Source organism: Pogona vitticeps, chromosome 7, assembly GCF_051106095.1.
Source record: "Pogona vitticeps strain Pit_001003342236 chromosome 7, PviZW2.1, whole genome shotgun sequence".
Taxonomy (NCBI): Eukaryota; Metazoa; Chordata; class Lepidosauria; order Squamata; family Agamidae; genus Pogona; species Pogona vitticeps.
In genome coordinates this window covers 24,976,966-24,995,007 of record NC_135789.1, presented here as the reverse complement: position 1 = coordinate 24,995,007, position 18,042 = coordinate 24,976,966, and the positions used below count along the sequence as shown (strand labels likewise).

The following is an 18,042-nucleotide window of genomic DNA, read 5'->3' as shown; positions in this document are numbered from 1 at the left end:
GGAGGCAGAGTTTGAGCAGGATCTGGCCGTGGGTAGGGGGCACCTCCGTGGGAGGAAAGGGTAGGGACTCCGATGAAAGCACAAATCCGCAACTCCTCCTGTGCAGAGTGCTCGGTAGCAATGCCTATGGCTCCTTCGCTCCTGATTTTCTAGCTGCACAGCCCCACCACCTTTTTGAAACCTTCCCATCTTTTCCAGTATCCGCATCCATCTTCCCCTGCCCCCTGCCCACCAATTACTGCAGAAAATCTGAATATTTTCGAGGAAACGTATTGCGATCGCCAGCTGTTCCGGTGGCTTGAAATGCTAGATTTTCCATATTTCTTTTTAACGAGGCGCGGTTTTGTTATGAGCAACGGCGTAGATCTTAATATAGTGGATACCACAGGCAAGAGTGCAACATTCAGGGTTCACACAGGGCTATTAGGCAGAGCGAGATGGTTGCCGAGGGCCACTGATGCTGGAGGCAGCAGCCCGGGGATGAAGACAGGGCGCTGTCACGGGTGTAACACTGATGTGTGTGATGCCTTGGCTTTTTTAAGCGCTTTGCCTCCTTACCTTTGAGGAATAAAACATTTTGTGAGCTCACAAGAATTCCGGGAGGGGTAAAAAGTTGGGCGGCTGAGAGCGCCTTCTGGTTCTACCCAGAAGAAGCCGCTTTTATTCTCAGAACAAACAGGCAGCGACAGATGGACAAACACCCGCCCACCTCGTAAAACGTTCAGTTCCCACTTCGACCCATTTAGCAGCAGCAATAAAAACCCCATAAAAATCCCAAGGACGGGCACAGCAACCGTTCCTTTGGGGCTGGCTTGAACCGGAGCGTTCCCTGGCACCCGGGCCTCCGGATGTGTTGAGCTATGGCAGTCTCCAGGATGATGGGTATTGGGAGTCCAGAGATGTGTGGAAGAATCAGGGAAAGCCAGGAATGTTCAAAACCGCCTTCCTCAAAATAGAAAGAGGGAAGGCAGCAGGAAAAGAGGCAGACCGGACGTGAGATGGACTGGCTCCCTAAAGGAAGCCACAACTTCTGAGTTTGCAAGAGGACAGTCTGGAGAGCGCTCGCTTCACCATAAGTCAGAAGGGACTTGGTGGCACAGAACAACAGTCACAAATAGGTGGCTGTGCCATTCTTTTGGCAAAACAGTGGGGTAAAGGAGAATGGGATGATGGGGCAGAGAAAGGGTGCCCGAGGGGCATCAAGGGACAGTGGGCAACATTGTGTTAGGGTCGCTCCCTAGATGCGTTCTCTTTTGGGGTGTGTGTGCAGAAATGAGCTTACAATGACTCAGTCATTTGAATGGAAGTCGGGGCAAAATCCTTCCAAAACTACACCTCTGGAAAACAAGAAGAGGGTTTCGTTTTTCGCAGTCCTTGCCAACGGCCCCAAAACTTCACGCCTTCCCTTTCCTAAAAAAAGGCTCGTGAAACGGCCTTGCCCAGACCTTTTTCAGCATTCTTGGCCTCCCTGATGTTCTGCCGCCTGCAAGCAGGGTGGAAAAACTGCACCTTGCGCATGCTCAGAGGCTGTGTGACTTTCTCCTCCGGCCGGTCTCGCTAGGAGCCAATGCATGCCCGCTTTGTGGCTTTCTTTTTAGAAAGAAGGTTCTTTTGCATCAGAGTCTCCCCGACCACGGGGAAAGAGCACCGGGCAGTATCTCTGCAGTTCCAGCCGGGGCGCCTTCCGAGGGGCATCTTTGCCAGCCACAGGGGGTGGGCAGGGGAGAGGGCTCCAGGGGTGTGCGTATATGTGCAGCCTCATGAACCCCAACGCCTGGAACGCCATCCCCAGGAGGACAGAGAAGGCCTGCTCTCTATCGAGCTCAGCTCGGAACAAAGGATGGGTTTGTGCGTCCACCACACCCCGGAGCACGTGACCGATACTGGGCGGACAGGTGCAGGATACCTGGCCCGGGGCCGACCTGCACACACACACACACTGGGCTGCAGGTTAACTCTTCCCGGGCGATCCAGGGTAGAACGCCCCAGTGATTCCACCAAGGCTCGGCTTTGATTGCTGGGGCACGGCCGGGCCCCTCTCCTCCCGGAAGGCAGGAGGAAGGCACCTGGGTTCAGCCAGAGAAAAGAAAGGACCAGCGAAGCCAGATCCTGCACCCACCCAGTCCCACCAGGCACCCCGGCCTCTGCCCCACAGAGGGCTTCTCTCCCTTTGGCCAGTGGGGCAAAGGCTTTTGGCTTGCTAGGGGCTTTAGCCGACAGCTCAGATCATTGCCCTTCCTTCCACGCAGGGGGACGGGGTCTGAAGATTCCCCACTTGCAGGAGAGGGGGGAAGCTGCTGCTCTGGAAGAGGGAGCCCTCTGGACCCCCTTTCCCTCCACAAGGCAGGGCTGTCGCTTAACTACCCCCCCACACACACACAGATCAGGGATCTTGCTTATCCTCGGCCACGCCGGTGGGCTGGATGTTTTGGCGCTGCAGGTGTCTTAAGGAAGTGAGCCAAGCTGCATGCTGTTCAAAAAAGGCAAAACCTGGGGCTATTTGGTTACAGGAGAAATGTTCTGTGCGGGGAAATTCAATCAACGCAGCACTTACAGGCACACAATTTAGGCCCCACGTGGCGTACAGAGGACGATCTAACAAATGGCAGAGGCAATACTGTCAAGGTAGCCCATTTCTGGTCAAAAATGCAGTGTTTCCCTGAAAATAAGACAGGGTCTTCTATTAATTTTTGCTCAAAAATGCATTAGGGCTTATTTTTAAGGGATGTTTTATTTTACAGTCATGTCACCTTCTTCTGGATGTTGCACAAGGGTGGAGGATAGGGTTTCACTTCACTGGGGCTTATTTTGGGGGTCAGGCTTATATTATGAGCATCCTGAAAAATCATACTAGGACTTATTTTCAGGTTAGGTCTTATTTTTGGGGAAACAGGGTAGTCTAATTGTTTTAACATTTTAAATTTGTTTGAATTTTATTTATCTTTTATAGTTTAATTGTATAACACTCTGATATGAATAAAGAAAGAATGAAGGCATTATTTATCTGTTCCTTTATTGCTCTTTCTAGCAGATCATAAATCTTACTCTCTTTTTCTGCGGATCCAAGGATTTACAAGAAAGGGGGGGGGGCTTTTCGGTGGTGGCTCCATTTATTCATTTGGGGTGACAGCTGAGCTGGAGCGGTCTTATCCGTTGGGTGCTTCCTGTGTCTTTTCTTGCCAAGCTTCAAATGGGTGTTTGTTAATTATTATATTTTAATGTGGGCTTTCATGGACACGTCCACTTCATCAGACATATGCAAACAGAATGAAATGTTCAATGAAATACAAGTTTCGTACTAACTATTCAATGTCTCTTGGACGTGTGTTATGTTTGCATGCAGTAATGTATGGCTTGTGTTGATTTAGGACTCTGTTGTAAAAACTCCTCAGGAGACAGAAAACAGACGCCAGGCCTGGACAAAGATGGGGAGGAAGAGAAGAAAGAGGAGGTGGGGTAGGGCGGGTTCTGAAGATATTTTACATCATCTGTTAATTAATATTTGCTTTCCAACTGCCTGTTACTATAGTCAACATGCAATCATATTTGTGTCTTCTTGTGCTATTAGTGGGGGGTTTTATTGGTTTTTTAATTGGTTTTCGTTTCAGACTCTGCACTTTGGCAGCTTTTTGGTCAGAAAAGAGAGAACACAACAGAACAAACCAAGGAGTTTATTTAAAAAGGAAACAGAAGACTATCTTTGTAAAAAAAAAATTATTGGCAGGAACTGAATCCAGCCCCCACTCCCAGTTCAATCCTAGGGCGACAAGAGAGAGGCTCCCATCTAGGACCAAGGAGTGCATGGTAGGCTTCAGGGCCACACAGAGCGCTTCCTTCCAGACGAGAGCCCCTGTGTCGCCCAGAAGCTTGCCAGGCGCGCCTTCCTTCCACGCGAAGCTCTCTGGCGCCCCCGAGCGGCGCATGCGTGTAAAGCCGCCCCTCCCGTTCATGAAAGACGGGCCTGTGTAAATGGCACCTCCAGCGCTGCCGGAAAAGGCGGGGCAACGCCACCGGAAGCGGGTCTCGGTCGCCAGGCGAACCACGCCACCGGCTCCCCTTCAACGTCCCTGCCGGCTCCGTCGCCTTGGTGACCGCTTCCCCAGCCCAGCCATGCTCCGCGCCCTCGGCCTCCCCGGCTTCCCCCCTCAGTGGCTGCGGGCTCGGGGCCAGGCGCTCCGAAGAGGCCGGGAGAGGACGGGCCTCGCCGCCAGCCTGTAAGCGCCTGAGGGGGGGGCGGTTAGGAAGAGGAAGAGGGGAGGCGGGCGTTCCTTTCCCAGAATTCTCCGCGGAGGGGCGAGCTGGCGTCGGCCCGTAGCCTTCCAATGCCCGGATGTTGCGCACCATAGGGGAAAGGGTAGAGCGGCCGCAGAGGTCTGTTCCTCTTTCAAAGGGGGGGGGGTTCCCCACGTGGTCCTCCAGGGGGAAGAGCCAGACCTTTTATGGCTGGAGTCCTCCTCCCCGCCAACCCAGGGGAAGGCGGCCTACAAATAATCATTCTCACCACCTTAACAAATGGCACCAAATAAATCATCTCCACACCGCTCCCCTAGAAGAAGGGAAGGGGGGAAAGCATCTTTAAGTACAAGGTTGCAGAGGAAAGATCAAGGCGATGCTACTAAGAGGAGAGAGATGCAGGCAGCTGTTGGAAGCTGGGGCTGAGGACAGTTTTGGAGGCTTTATTCTAATAATGCCTGAGAAGCCTCCCAGCCCTGCCCACAGGTTTTAAAGCGGCTTCCTTTGTTTTTCTCGGAAGTTTTGGAAAGGTGTAAAATCTAACCCCATAAGTCAAGATCACTGTCTAAAAAGCACAGGAAGCGGTTCAGAATCTGGAACCAACCGAGCCATTTCTTTGCTTGGAAATGCAGTGTCAGCACTTAGAGGGGTTGATAAACAAAGAGATACAATAAATCAATTCGGGGTGGTCTGTTTATTTTCATATAGTTATTTTGTTACTTTCCAGCACTTCGCACTCATTATCCTTCAGCACTTCACGGTATACAGTATTTGTATTACAATTTGTATTGTCGCTGTATTATTATTAATCAGCAAGAAAAATAGCAGGTTTGAGATGACAAAATTGTTCTCATTTGATTTTAATGGGCCTTTTTCAGAGTCCAGGGCTTTTTCCATGCTTCCTTCTGTCCTTGTGCCCCTTCCTTGGCATACCTTTTCTTAGACCCTCTTTTCTGCTTGCAGACCAGGGCCACTCTCCTATGCTGTGTTTGATGGACCCTCCACCCAGCCTCCACTCGTTTTTCTGCACGGCCTCTTTGGAAGTAAAGCCAACTTCACCTCCTTGGCTAAAAAGCTGGTGCTTCAGACCGGGCGCAAGGTGGGCAAAAGCAGGCAGCAGATGCTGCTGATTTAGGTATTCACTGTTGGACACACCTTCATGAGATGAAGGGGCAGAAGAAACTTTTAGCTGAGTTTCTGTCTCAAGGGAAGAAACGCTGTCTAAATGAGCAAGCAATTCTGAGAGGTTTTTCAGCATTAACGGCCCTGGGGGAAAATCACAGACTGGTGTGTGTCCTTCTGCAGCTATAAATTCCACACCTGCCAAAGAGCCCTTGAATCTTTCACAGATTCTCCCCTTTAGAGCTTCCTCAAGTAGCAAGAAGCAAAATGGTATGGAGAGGATAGGGTGTGTGTGTGTGACAATGAGAGAGAGGAAATGTTTGGCAAGGGAGCGATGGAACAGGAGGTGTTGTTGAACTGTTATTTGGGGCAAGTGCAGGTGTTAGATTGAAGAGGGATGGAAAACTAGTTCTACATCATGAGAATTCTTGACTGGATGAGTGCCTGGTGGTTTGGGGTGATCGCTCACACTCCTGGGAAAACCCAAGCTCTCCGGATGGTTTTGAAGCATCCCTTCCACAAGACCAGGGCTTTGTAGTTTTCCCTCTCATCCTTCTACACTAGTGGTCCCAAACTTGGGCCTCCGGTTGTTCTTGGACTACAACTCCCAGAAGCCTTCACCACCGCCTCTGCTGGCCAGGATTTCTGGGAGTTGAAGTCCAAGAACATCTGGAGGCCCAAGGTTGGGGACCACTTCTTTGTTTAAATAAAAGCTCTGCAGAGGCTTCTTACTTGGCAGGTCAACCTTGGTATGATTGGGCCTCGGCTCACGCCGTCTAGCCAGGCCTATTGAGTCGGGACTCAAACCCAGAACTCTTCAATGTTCTGTTTCCTAAACTGTCAGGTTTGATGTTCGGTGGCCCTAGCTGCAAATATGATGTGGAGAAGGGGTTTGTGTGTGACCTTACCCAGGGAAGGAAGCATCCTTAAACGATATGTGGCAGTCATTGTATTTTCAAAGTGCTGGAGTAAAAGTACTGGCCACCTGCGGGGAGAAGCGGATGGGTCCTTAGGCTAGGAAGCTAGACGCTCTGTGTTTGGACGATAACTCCCAGAATTCCCCAGGAACTACACATTGATGGACCCCAATTACCTGCTGGTCAATGGTCAGAGGGAGTGGATATTGGAGTCCCTTCGTCTGCTCCAGAGTCTCTGGGGCCTCCTCTGTACCAACTGTCCACTTGCTCTCCTTCTCCCGCCCAGTTAGGTGCTGACGGTAGACGCCCGTAACCATGGCGACAGCCCCCACAGTCCACTCATGACCTACGAAGCCATGAGCGCTGACGTCCACCTCCTCCTGCACCAGCTGCATCTCAACAGGTGCATCTTGGTCGGGCACAGCATGGGCGGCAAGACGGCCATGTCCTTCACACTCCGATGGGTAGGTGCCTCGGCCAGCAGGTTGCTGTGCCCTCTTCCACCGTGGTGGGATGGGGAGAGCAGGAGGGTCACTCTTTGAGGAGCAAGTGGAGCGCCCAGGGTTGATGAGAGGTGAGCCTCAGACGGCCAGGAATGAAGTACAGAGGAGATCAGGCACTCCAGAGATTCTGGGATTACAGGATGAGTGTTAAGATTCAACAGTATCCCAGGGTGGAAAACTTGGTTTTTGTGGCTTCCTAAGAGGTTGAAATCTTTTCCAAGCTTCACCCCTTTGTCCTGTTTAAGTCAGGTTAGCCATTACCGTCCTGACCTCCTCTCGTATCACCTCCCGGGAAGAGTTGAAAGCAGTTCTTAGGTTGGGAGGAAGCCCGACCACCCCTCGCCTCGTTCTGACTCTGTGGCCGGTCTCTTTCCGGCGTCTCTCCCTTTCCTCCCCACTCCACCCCCCAGCCGGAGCTGGTGGAGGGCCTGGTGTGTGTGGACATCAGTCCCAGTGAGACGACAGGCGTCACCAGCTTTCAACATTTTGTGGCTGCCCTAAAGGCGGTGGAGGTTCCCCGGGGCATTCCTCGTTCCACCGCGCGCCGTCTGGCCGAAGACCAGCTGCGGGCGACCATTCAGGTAAACCTGCTCTTTCCCTGGGCCCAGACCGTTGGACACCCCCCCTCCTGCTTTGGGGCAAGCGGTCCCTGTGCTGCCGACTGGGTTCTGTTCGGTCTCTTCCTCAACGCTTCCTTGTTCAGAGCCGCCCTCCAGCCTCCCCTTTCCATCTTCTCCTTGAACAGGAGCCCGCCATCCGCCAGTTTCTGCTCACCAACCTTGTGTACACTGAAGACAGGTTTGTGTGGCGGGTGAACCTGGAGGCCATCTCCCGACATCTGAAGGATCTCATGGGTTTTCCTGACTTCCGGACCTCCTATCAGGGGCCTACTCTCTTCCTCGGGGGTTCCAACTCTGGCTACATCAGGTGAGCGTTTGTGAACCATCTCCCAGTGTGCAGAAGAAAAGGAGGAAAGTTCACATCCTCCAGATGGTCTGGATGAAACCTCACAGACTTCAGGGGTGACCGGGGAGGGACACAGGGGGGGTTGTGTTCCCCAACATCCGAAGGACACAGAGAATAACTCACCCTCTGCTTGTCAGAGGCTGCCGTCCTTCACGCCTGATGCCTCTTTTTTTTCAGATCTCGGCTGCAAGAAGGTTTCTCATAAATGCTAGAAAAGAATTGGAGCCCCCCCCCAAAAAAACTGGCTTTGATATACAATATTAAGGCTCCCTCTGCGTTGCTTAATGTTTCTCCTCCCCTTCTTCAGACTCCACTCTGCCTTCTGTTCCCTTTTCTGCAGCTCCGATGACTACCCTGAAATTGAACGGCTTTTCCCACAAGCAGAAATCCAGTACATCCCCGATGCAGGACACTGGGTTCACGCGGACCAACCCCAGCAGTTTCTGGCCGCCGTTTGCAGCTTCCTGGAGCGTCCCCCCTTGTAGAATCTCTGGATGGGTTCCTTACAGATTGACCTTCCCGAACGAGATGGGGCAGGAGCATCTCCTTGCCGGACAGAATACTTCCCTGCAGGCCGGTGGTCTCCGGTGCCCTGTGGACAGCTGGGCTTCTCCATTCCCTGGTTGCCAGCTGAGATATTTGCATGTTCTCCCTCCCTGTTCCCAGGAGGCGTGAGCAGAGTCACACTCCTGCAGAGGGAACCCCACCGTGGCGACTGACTTGTCCTTCCCTCCTGTTAACTTTTGCACCTGTACAGTATTTAATATTAAACATGATGGCGTTTTGAGTTTTGGCTTCAGTTTGGTAAGGGGGGTGCCCTGCCTCTTCATGGAACCAGGAGGTAGGAAAAAACAACACAGTCCTCTTTCCTTCTTCCTGGAGAGTTTCCCCTAAGGATGGGAGTGCTGGAGGCCACCAATGGGCAGAGGGTGATGTCCCCCTTTTTGCTTTGGAACTCCTTGTGCACCCCCATCCTTACTATTAAAATAGAAGAAATAGAGGGGTCATTAACGGATTCATCTATTTTCTGCTTGATGCAGAATCTGTAAGGCCTGGGTCTTACTCATTACCTCCCAGGGAAGTGCATCGTCTCTAGGAACCTAAGGCTTTTTTGGTCTTTCCTGACAATTTTGCTCCCTGCCTTACTCAGAGCGGATCGCTTCACTGAGCTCTTTCTGTCTCTGCTTTCTGTTCCTTTATATTAGTCTTTTCCTACCCCCACCCCCTGCTTTGTCCATATTAGTTTTCTCCACTGATTCTGCCTGTTCCTTCCGTTCTGGATCTTGGTGGCCTCTTTCCCCTCCTTAGAGCAAGCCACTTCTGCATCCGTTTTCGAGCCAAGCAGGCAATAGTAGAGCGCAGGTTGCCAAGGGCGTGCGATCCATTCAGAGTGCCTCCCACTACATGGAGAAATGTGGGAAGATACCCCACTGGAAATCTCACGAGAGCTCGGCAAAACCAACTTTTAATCTGCGGAAACGTTTTGAAGAAACTGGAAACCACCACCTGGCCACTCCCGGCTTCCCCTAAAGTGTGTGGAGCAGCCTGGAAGTGGCGGTGAGAAAAGCTTAGTCCTTAGTAAGAATGGGACAGCTGGCGGGGCAAAGAAAAGATCGAAGGATGTTCCTGCACAACTGATGATTTTTTTAAAAAAAGTTTATTTTTACATGTGTAGTCGCTAGAACCTCTTCTCTGTTGAAGCCCTGAAAGCACTAGGCAGGTTTTGAAGGCCATTGACAGAAAAGCTGATTAAGTCCTGTTTGATGGCTGCCCTTTTAAAGTGACATCACTGGAGTTCTTTGGGCGGAAAAGGGGGCCCATAGGCTAATATTGGTGTGTTTACCTGTGCTGACCTTTTTCAGACCCAGTGGAGGGAATTGCTTTCCCCTCCCCCCCCCAAATCGGCAGTGGCTTGATCTTTTTGTAAAAAGGTTCCTCCATGGACATTCCCACGCCCCTAAGAAGGCCTGGGGGGGGAACTTTTATTGCAAATGGAGGTGAAGGGATGCAGGGTGGGTTCAGACCCCTCTGTGGTATCCTTGGATGGGTGTTTGGCCCCAGGCTGTCAGAGAGAGCCCTCCAGCTAACCAGGTCTGTGGTGCCGGGGCAGGGGATAAAAATCTCAGCACCTAACAAGGGGGGGGGGCTTTGCTCTCTAGCGAAGCTTAAGTTTGCTTAGATTTAGGCAGGTTTGCTGAGCCTGAAAGAGATTTTATCCCTTGGTTTGAGCTTCAGGAACCAGAATGGAGGCAGCAACCAGGAAATCAGTCGGAGGGTAAAACTTGGGAGGAAGTTAAAAAACGTGAAGGGCCCGAAAAAGATCAGTAACAAGGTCCTGCTGGGAACCGAGATGAAGATCATTCAGACCACGTTACTCCCTCTTACTTGGTATCAATGTGGAAGCTGGATGGTGAAGGATGCTTACAGGGGGAGAGGAATCAGCTCATTCAAAATTTGGTGCTGGACGACAGCTTGGCAGATACAGTTGATCACCTGGTAAGATAAACTGACACGCTCTGGAGCAAATCCAGTCTGAGCAGAAGCTCAAACGAGTAAAGGAGTGATCCGTACTTCAGAGGCAGCGTGAGGAAACAGCCTGGCAGAGACAATGAATTTCCAGAAAGACACCCAAACTGTCCCTAGAAGCTAAAAGGAGTAAATGGGGGATCATACTGCAGTTGTCGCGTTAGAAAACGAGAGTCCCTGGAAGAAGGATAACGCTGTGACAAGTTGAACACAGTAGGAGAAGAGGAAGGCAGAATATGAGATGGACTCACACTGCAAAGCAAGCCACAACCTTGAGATTGCAAGATCCCTGTAGGGCAGTTCATGACCAGACTTTTTTTTGGGAGGCCACAATTATGAAGCCAAGAAAAAGCTGCTGGCCCTTAAAATCGGCCAGAGAATTGGGAGTTTAGCTTAGTGCCAAACCTTCGCTCCATTCCTGGCAAGCCCCTGAACTGCTGACTCTGCCCAGTTTGAGGCATCAGTAGGGAACCAGGCTGAGGGATATATATATTTTTCCTGGTTCGGTGGCAGCCGCTCGCTGGGGGAAAAGAAGAGGACCCTCGCCTCCCCGCCCCTCTCCCAGCAGGAAAATCATCCTCCTCCTTTCTGAACCGAAGGAGGAGAAAAGGAAACCAGAGGGGGGGGGGGAGGCAGCTAGTTTTACTTTCACAATTGCAGGCTTCCTGCTTCATACGCGCCTGGCTTTTTGTGTCTGGGCTGTGAGCGGCCATGGCAGGTAAGAGGCAAAACGTCTCCCCCCGCCCCCTTAAAAAAAAATTCCCACTTCTCTGCCTTTTCTCCTCTTCGAAACTGCTCAGCGCCCATCCGGGAAAGGCAGAGCAAAAAGCTTTTTTTTTTTTTTTTTGCCTCTCGAGGGTTCATCCCGAAAACACCTTCGCCCTGGGCTAGAAAGATATTGGGGCACCTCTTACGGGGGAAGGGGAGATAATCGGAATTAGAAACACCAGCGAACAAAGTCTCTTTTTTCCCCCTTGTGCCAAATAGTGCTATCAGGGAACCATAGATCATAACTAGACATAATCTATAAGGGTTGGAAGGGGGTAAGCCGCTTCTTGGACATTTGGTGCAACTTGATCCGTTTCCCCGTAAAGGGCACCGAAGAGGAGCAAGCTTTACCTTTCCTGTTGGGTCCTCCTCCTCCTCTCCATGAAGAAAAGCCTGCTTTCTTCTTCTTTTCCCCTCCTCTCTTTTTTAAAGATTTCTTCAGCTCCTCCTGGTGGCTTGCGGGGAGCAAAAGATGTCTCTGGCTGAATCCTCGCTTTCCAGGCGGAAGGTCCAAAGGCCAGGCTCTGCCATCTCTAGGCATAAGCGCAGGGGCGGGCAATTAATTTCTGTGGGGGGGGGCACATGAAAAATCTGAACTGTGTTCTGGGGGGCCGAACCAACTTTACTTAAAAATAAAAGATAAGCAATGGATCAACAAAAAGCTATTAAGTGGTTTTGAGGTTCAACTTGTTCAGTGAGAGAAATCCAGTCTGTCTTGGGCTTGAACAAGTGCTTGAACACCAGACTGGGGCGATGACCGGCGGGCCGGACAGGAGTGGCTCGCGGGCTGTATGTCGCCCTCGGGCCGCACTTTGCCCAGGTTTGGCATAAGGAAACCCCGCTGGCTGGCAGAGATGAATAACCGCTGGCCAGTGGAACAGAGCATGTCATGGATGCTTTGTTTAAGAATCTGAAGCCCAGGATGGGTTGTTGGCATCTTTTGGAAAGGTCAGCCAGTCCTCTTACGGGCCTTGCTGCTCAAAGAGAGAGAACAATAAACACCTTTGAAATTACATAGATGTTTCTTAGGGTTTTGTTTTGTTTTGTTTTTTAAAGAGAGTATTTTGGCTCCTTGCTGGCAGGAGCTGAAGAAACTGGTCGGGGCTTTACAATCCCCTCCAAGGTGTCTCCTTGATGGGAACTATGGGTTTAGAGAGCATGTTTCTCATCCTTGGTGTGTGGGGACGCCATGTATCCCTAAGGAGAGGTGGGATTTGAACCCAGGACCAAGCCCAGTATGTGTGCTGGCTGCCCAGGATGGCCACCTGTGCCAGCTCAGCTGCGTCTGAAGTTCAGATTCTGCCAACTCGGTTGACATTGGTTTTGAGGGGGGCTTGATTTCCCTTCCAGACCAGACTTCGTCGGGAGTGAGGCTCGGTTTCGTGGAAGGGGTGAGCGAAGCCGTCATCCGGCAGCTCCTGGACAGCCTGCTCCACGCGGGGGTCCTGAACGACGAAGAGATGGAGGAGGTGAACAAACAGGACGGGAAGCGCCGCCAGGCACGGACCTTGTTCGATCACGTCTGGAGGAAAGGGCCCAAGGCCAGCGCGATCTTCCTTGCGGAACTCCAGAGTCGGGACCCATACTTAGCCAGAAAGCTGGGCTTGATTCCCAACCCAATCGGTGCGTATCTCTTTCTTCCCTTCTCATTTTCCCTGTCTCTCCCTCCGGGAGAGAGATTCAGCCCAGTCTATGGAGCCCATCCCTCCTCATCCGCAAGGGGCTGGACTAGATGACCTCAATAGCCCCTTCCAGTTCTATGATGGAGCCTCCCTGTTTGTTTTCTTCTCTGATTGCGATTTGCTCCGCCTGGTACATGAATCCTTCTCTGTTTTAGGCCCTCCAGGTTCCCCGCCTGGTCCAGGCACGGCTCTCCCAGTGGAAGACTCCCAGCCCTTGGAGCGGAGAAACGGGATACGGCTTTGCCCCACGAAATTGTTCCACGAGATCCAGGCTAAGGAAGCCGGGGAGGTGAGAATCTGTTTTGACACCCCCGTTATAAGTTTCTGACAAGCATCAGCCTGGAACACAGAAAGGCTGGGTTCAGATCCGGGGATCCGGTCATGCTGGATTTGCCTTCACGCTTCCAGTGAAATTAAAGATCGCTGATTGGGGTCAGTTTGAATTTCGAGGGTGAGGAAAATAAGGGGGCGTGTGTTTGTGTGGAGAAGGGAGCTGTTGCATTTAAAATGATGCTCAATAGCTGTGCAGAGCTTCCCGCTCCAAACGGGATGGGGGACGCTGGCCTGATCCAGCATTCTTAATCAGGGCCGGCCGTACTGTTAGGCGCCAGGAACGGGCCAGGTCAGGCAGCAGATTTCGGAGGTCAAGAAAGACATAGCCAGTTGTTGCTGTCAGGAAAGGGAAGAGCACGGGGCGGATGTCTCCTCCGGTGTCAAAACAGCTGGTTGGCTTCATTGGGGTTCCCCCACACCCACTGATTTGGCTGAGACAGGCTTTCATCTCTTGGCAGATCTACCCCATCAAGGATGCGAAGAGTCGGACCCGCTTGGCTTTGATTATCTGCAACATCGTCTTTGAACATCACAGAAAGAGGGAGGGGGCGGAGGTGGACCTGGAGCAGATGACCAGCCTCCTGGAAGGTCTGGGTTATACAGTCCAAACGGAGACCAACTTGACCTCACAGGTAGGGTGACTTGGGCAGGTAGGGGGTGGACGCCTTTCCTTGCCCACATTTGTTGGTTGGTTTGTTTATATCCCACCTTTCTCCTTAAAAGGGGGTTGGTTAGAATTGGTTTGTTTCGTTTTTCTCTCTCGCCGATCTTCCCAGCCTTTAACAGGCTGGGCATCCAAGATAGACTTTGCCTATCCTTGTTTTTACGCTCCCGGGCTGTAAATTCGTGCTTCTTCCTGATCCCCTTGCCTCCCTTCTCGTTGCACCAGGGCATAACCGAATGCCTGCAGCGCTTTGCAGCCCGGGAGGAGCACAAGACGTCGGACAGCACCTTCGTGGTCCTCATGTCTCACGGCCTCCGGGAGGGCCTGTGTGGCGTCAAGAGTCGGGGAAAAGACTCAGACATCCTCTCCATCGACGCCGTCTTCTCCGCCTTCAACAACAAGAACTGTCCGGCTTTGCTGAGAAAGCCCAAAGTGATCCTCATTCAAGCCTGTCGTGGCCGTAAGTGGTTGGCGCAGAGCCCCGGGGTGTGTGAGAGAAGACAGGCGGGCCTTCGGGGTCTTGCTGATTTGGGTCTGGGGCTGACCGAGGGGGTCCTCCAGATTTTTGCTGACTGTCATCGACGGGTCAAGCCAATAATGCTTTCCTGGCCCAGATCCAGCCTCGAGTTTCTCAGAATGGGATGCCTACAGAAGGGAAGGAAGCTGGGTCCTAACAGAGAGTTCTGGACCATCAGGTCTCGATGTCCAACAGCAGGATCCAAATTCACAGGGATAGTGAATCCTCTTGGAGTGACATCTAAAAAGTTAGATTCCCATAGATAAAGGAAACCCGTTTTCAGTCTCAAGACCCAGGGTGTACAAATTCCAAACAGAGATAAACAGGCCCAGCCTCTCTCTGCTAGATAGGTACGGTCTATTTCTGGGCCGTTTTTCTGCACCATCCATGGAAGGTGCAGAAGAGCCTGAGGAAGTGGATTTCATCCACCCAAACTTGCTATTTGTGTTAATCTTTAGTGGCCCCATAAAAGGTATCGCCTAGTCTTCCATATATCTAATCTTCCGGGATCAAACTGGTCTTCTTTCCATTTTTTTTTGTTCTGGCCTATAAAGGAGCTCTCCAGGGTGCTGATGCCTATCCTGAAATAGGTCCAGTACCTTCTGATTTGGGGTAGTGAAGAGCAAAACCCAGAATGGCTTCCTGATCCCTGTGAAACTGGGGTAAACCGGACTCCGCCGGAGGGTGCATAATGCCAGGTTTGGATCCAGGATTAATCCACAGCGTGGGCAATCCCGTACAGGGGCCCAACCTCTGTTGAAAAACCTCAAGGGACAGGAATGCTAGCGCCTTTCAAGACAGTCTCTTCCCGAGTCCAACACTTTTTATTGCCTCCCTCACCGTTCCTCCCAGGGCTTTCTTCCTTGATCTCTGACCCCGGGTTCTTGATATTCTCCAGTAAATGAAGGCTCGACCTACGTGAGTGACTCCACGGGGCCTCCCGCCTCTCCCAACGACATTGCATGGCTCCCAGAAGAAATGGAAAGCGATGCCCTTCAGAAAGTCCACATAGAGAGTGACTTCATCTGCCTTTACTCCACAACTCCAGGTGAGAGTGCCATCTTATGAGAATATTGCGAGCTCCTTCATCCGGAAGCACCATATTAAAATAATTACTAAATATGGTGCTTCCAGATGAAGGATGGTACTAAGTGGGCATCAGGTGTAGGGTGCACCGATAGCATTCCCCCGTCTTCCTACAACACCTCCCAGCCTTGATTTTAGGTTACAGCAGGATCCTGACGCTGGGCAGTTTGGATCGTGGCTGCGGGACAAGCCGCAGGGTCCATAAAGGGAGTCCAAACCTGCAGGCCACTAGATCTACCCTACAAATGATGGGCGGGTCTTTTGTAAAGCAAATGGCTTTTAATTCCCCATCCCAGCTCAGCCACGCTCTAGTCTTCTGCATGATAAAAAGTGACTATCATGCAGCGATATCCCATTCTCGGAAAAACCTATTTGTTTCCCAGCTACTAAGAGGATTGTGGCTGCGCTCAAGAGGGCACAGCAAAGCCAGAGTGGTGGGGAGGAGGATGAATGACCCAAGGCTTCAATCTTGTGAGCCCGCTACTGAAGATACTTGTCTTAACAGTCTCAAATACCGTGCAGGTAGATCTCAGGAGAGAGGTCTCATTTTCCTTTGTTGAAAGGATCCTCTCCAGCCGCAATAAGCCTTCTCTCCCTCCACCACCCAGATAACCTGTCCTGGAGACGATGTACAACTGGTTCAGTCTTCATCGTCAAGCTGATAGAGCTCATCAAGGAACACGCCTGGAACTGTGACTTGGAAGAGATTTTCCGGAAGGTGGGTCCCTTCAAGGTCTGTCCCCCTGCCGGAGTTTGCAACGTGCCTTTCTGGGAGGATGGTCCTGCTTCCAAAGGCATTCGCGAGCCCACATTTCACCCACAGTGGGCTGGAAAAGACGGCTGTTTCCTGCCCAAATTCCCAGCTCTGATCGCTAGTACACAAGGTGTGTGTCCCCCTCCTCCAGGCTCCCACCGGCAACTGACTTTTCTGCACACCATGGATGGGAGGCCCTCTGGAAACCCCCTCTGTCCAGTTGGCGAAGTTGCTTTCGGACGCTGGGAGCCCCCGTGTCTGAGCTCTTCCTGTTGATTCTCCACTCTGCAGGTATTGCGGGCTTTCGAAAACAACCACCCCCTCCAGATGCCTTCAAAGGACAGAACCACCCTGAGCAGGAAATTCTACCTCTTCCCAGGCCACTAAAATCCATGTGAGATCTCACTCTCCTTTCGGCTCTGTGACCTGGTTGGGGGGTGAGGGGTGGGGAGATACCTGAAAGAGGACCAAGGTGAGGAAGAGATGGGATCCAGGTACGTAGGTCTCAACACCTTCTGGAACCTGTAGGGCACCCCATCATTTTCAGCACCTCGGTTGGAAAGAAAACATGAGGAAGCAGAGAATCATGGTCTAGATTCAGGGGGTACTTTGTCTGGGCCAGACATGTCTCAAGACGGCATCCGATAATGTTTCTTGCTAAAAATGCCCCATGCATTTTGGCCTCTTGCGATCTAAAGGCTGTAAAACAAAAATACATCTATAGACGTAATTGCTGCCCCGTTCAGCTACTTGCCTGCCACAATATAGGAACAAACAGTAGAAATCACATCCTTCTTAGAGATACACACCTTTTAGCTACCAGTCTGTTGGGCGGGAAACATTTATTTAGCAGAAATATGCACATTAAAAGAAGTTTTTTTAAAAAATAAAAATATAGTTTGTGTTATAATATACTTTTGTAGCCTTCTGAAGAAGGCATCAGGAGACTCACAGCCGGGGTAAAATGTATTATGCGTTTCTAGGAATATTTATTTATTTATTTAGTTAGTTAATTAATTAGTTGGTTAGCAGCTGCACTGCTCCAGGTGCTTTACAATGGACTCAAACAACGCGTATAAACAAAAATCCCTCAGCGTCTTTAGCAAGGGTTATGGAGCCACTGCTTCCCGGGCTGTCGGAACAACATCCTTGTGAGGCGGGTTGCAGAACTAGAGGAGCGTGGCTCCATTTTCGTTTCTTTTCTTGTTTCCTCGCAGGAAGAGGCAGCGGCGTGGGCTGGGACTCTGCAGGAGCAGCTGACTCCACAGCACTCACAACGTCCAGTCAGAACCGTAGACTTGAAAGGGAACCTGAGGGTCGTCTGATGTGAACCCCCCACTCAAAAAAAAAGCAGAAAATCCACAGCTCAAGCAGCTCTGACGGATTCCTTGCTTACTACAGACCTCCGAGGAAGGGGAGTCGCTCATTTGGCGAGATATTCTGTTCCACTTCTGGAAGGGTCTTACTGCCAGGACGTTTCTTCTGTCTGTCCATTTTGGATTTTTCGTTAACTTTTCTTACTCCCATTGTCTTTTTCCCTCCCCGACCTTCATGAATGTTCCCAGCCTTAATTTCAACTAGTCTTTTTTAAAAAAAATTCTATTCAAAATGTACAGTATGTGAATCTGTGCATGTTTTCCCCAAATACACGCACATTTGTGTACAGATTTGTCTAATGGTGGTGAATTCACAGGGATTGGCCCACATCAACAAGCGAGGAGCGCCTCTTTTGTAAAGCTGACGGCTCTTAATTGTCTATTCAAAACCAAACCACTCCCACATTCTTTCTATTACAAACAGTGGGAGCTTAAAAGAATACAAGGTTTGGGAGTAAATCTGTTTTTCCTCCCAGCCGCGGTGAGCCTTTCAGTTAAATAACAGAAGCCTGTTCCAAAAGACACGGGAAATGATCACCTCCAGATCCGTTGGCTGCTCTTCCCTCCCACTTCCTTATTTTGCAACCTAGTTGCC

At 51.1% G+C, this 18,042-nt stretch overlaps 2 protein-coding genes across 2 annotated transcripts; both read left to right on the top strand.

Annotated features, from left to right (window-relative positions):
* The first annotated feature begins 3,839 nt into the window (after window positions 1–3,839).
* ABHD11 (abhydrolase domain containing 11) lies at window positions 3,840–8,528 on the top strand. The gene is made up of 6 exons (XM_072978369.2): window positions 3,840–4,214; window positions 5,197–5,332; window positions 6,563–6,736; window positions 7,186–7,356; window positions 7,521–7,702; window positions 8,082–8,528. Exons 1-6 carry the CDS (start codon window positions 3,970–3,972, stop codon window positions 8,224–8,226), a joined length of 1,053 nt encoding a protein of 350 aa, XP_072834470.2. The 5' UTR covers window positions 3,840–3,969; the 3' UTR covers window positions 8,227–8,528.
* Window positions 8,529–10,853: 2,325 nt separating this feature from the next.
* On the top strand, window positions 10,854–17,736 carry LOC110084544 (caspase-1). Its single transcript, XM_020803968.3, has 9 exons — window positions 10,854–10,985; window positions 12,386–12,658; window positions 12,873–13,006; window positions 13,509–13,682; window positions 13,940–14,174; window positions 15,130–15,279; window positions 15,926–16,035; window positions 16,363–16,465; window positions 17,289–17,736. The coding sequence occupies exons 1-8, from the start codon at window positions 10,979–10,981 to the stop codon at window positions 16,456–16,458; spliced, it is 1,179 nt and encodes a 392-aa protein (XP_020659627.3). The 5' UTR covers window positions 10,854–10,978; the 3' UTR covers window positions 16,459–16,465; window positions 17,289–17,736.
* Window positions 17,737–18,042: the final 306 nt, after the last annotated feature.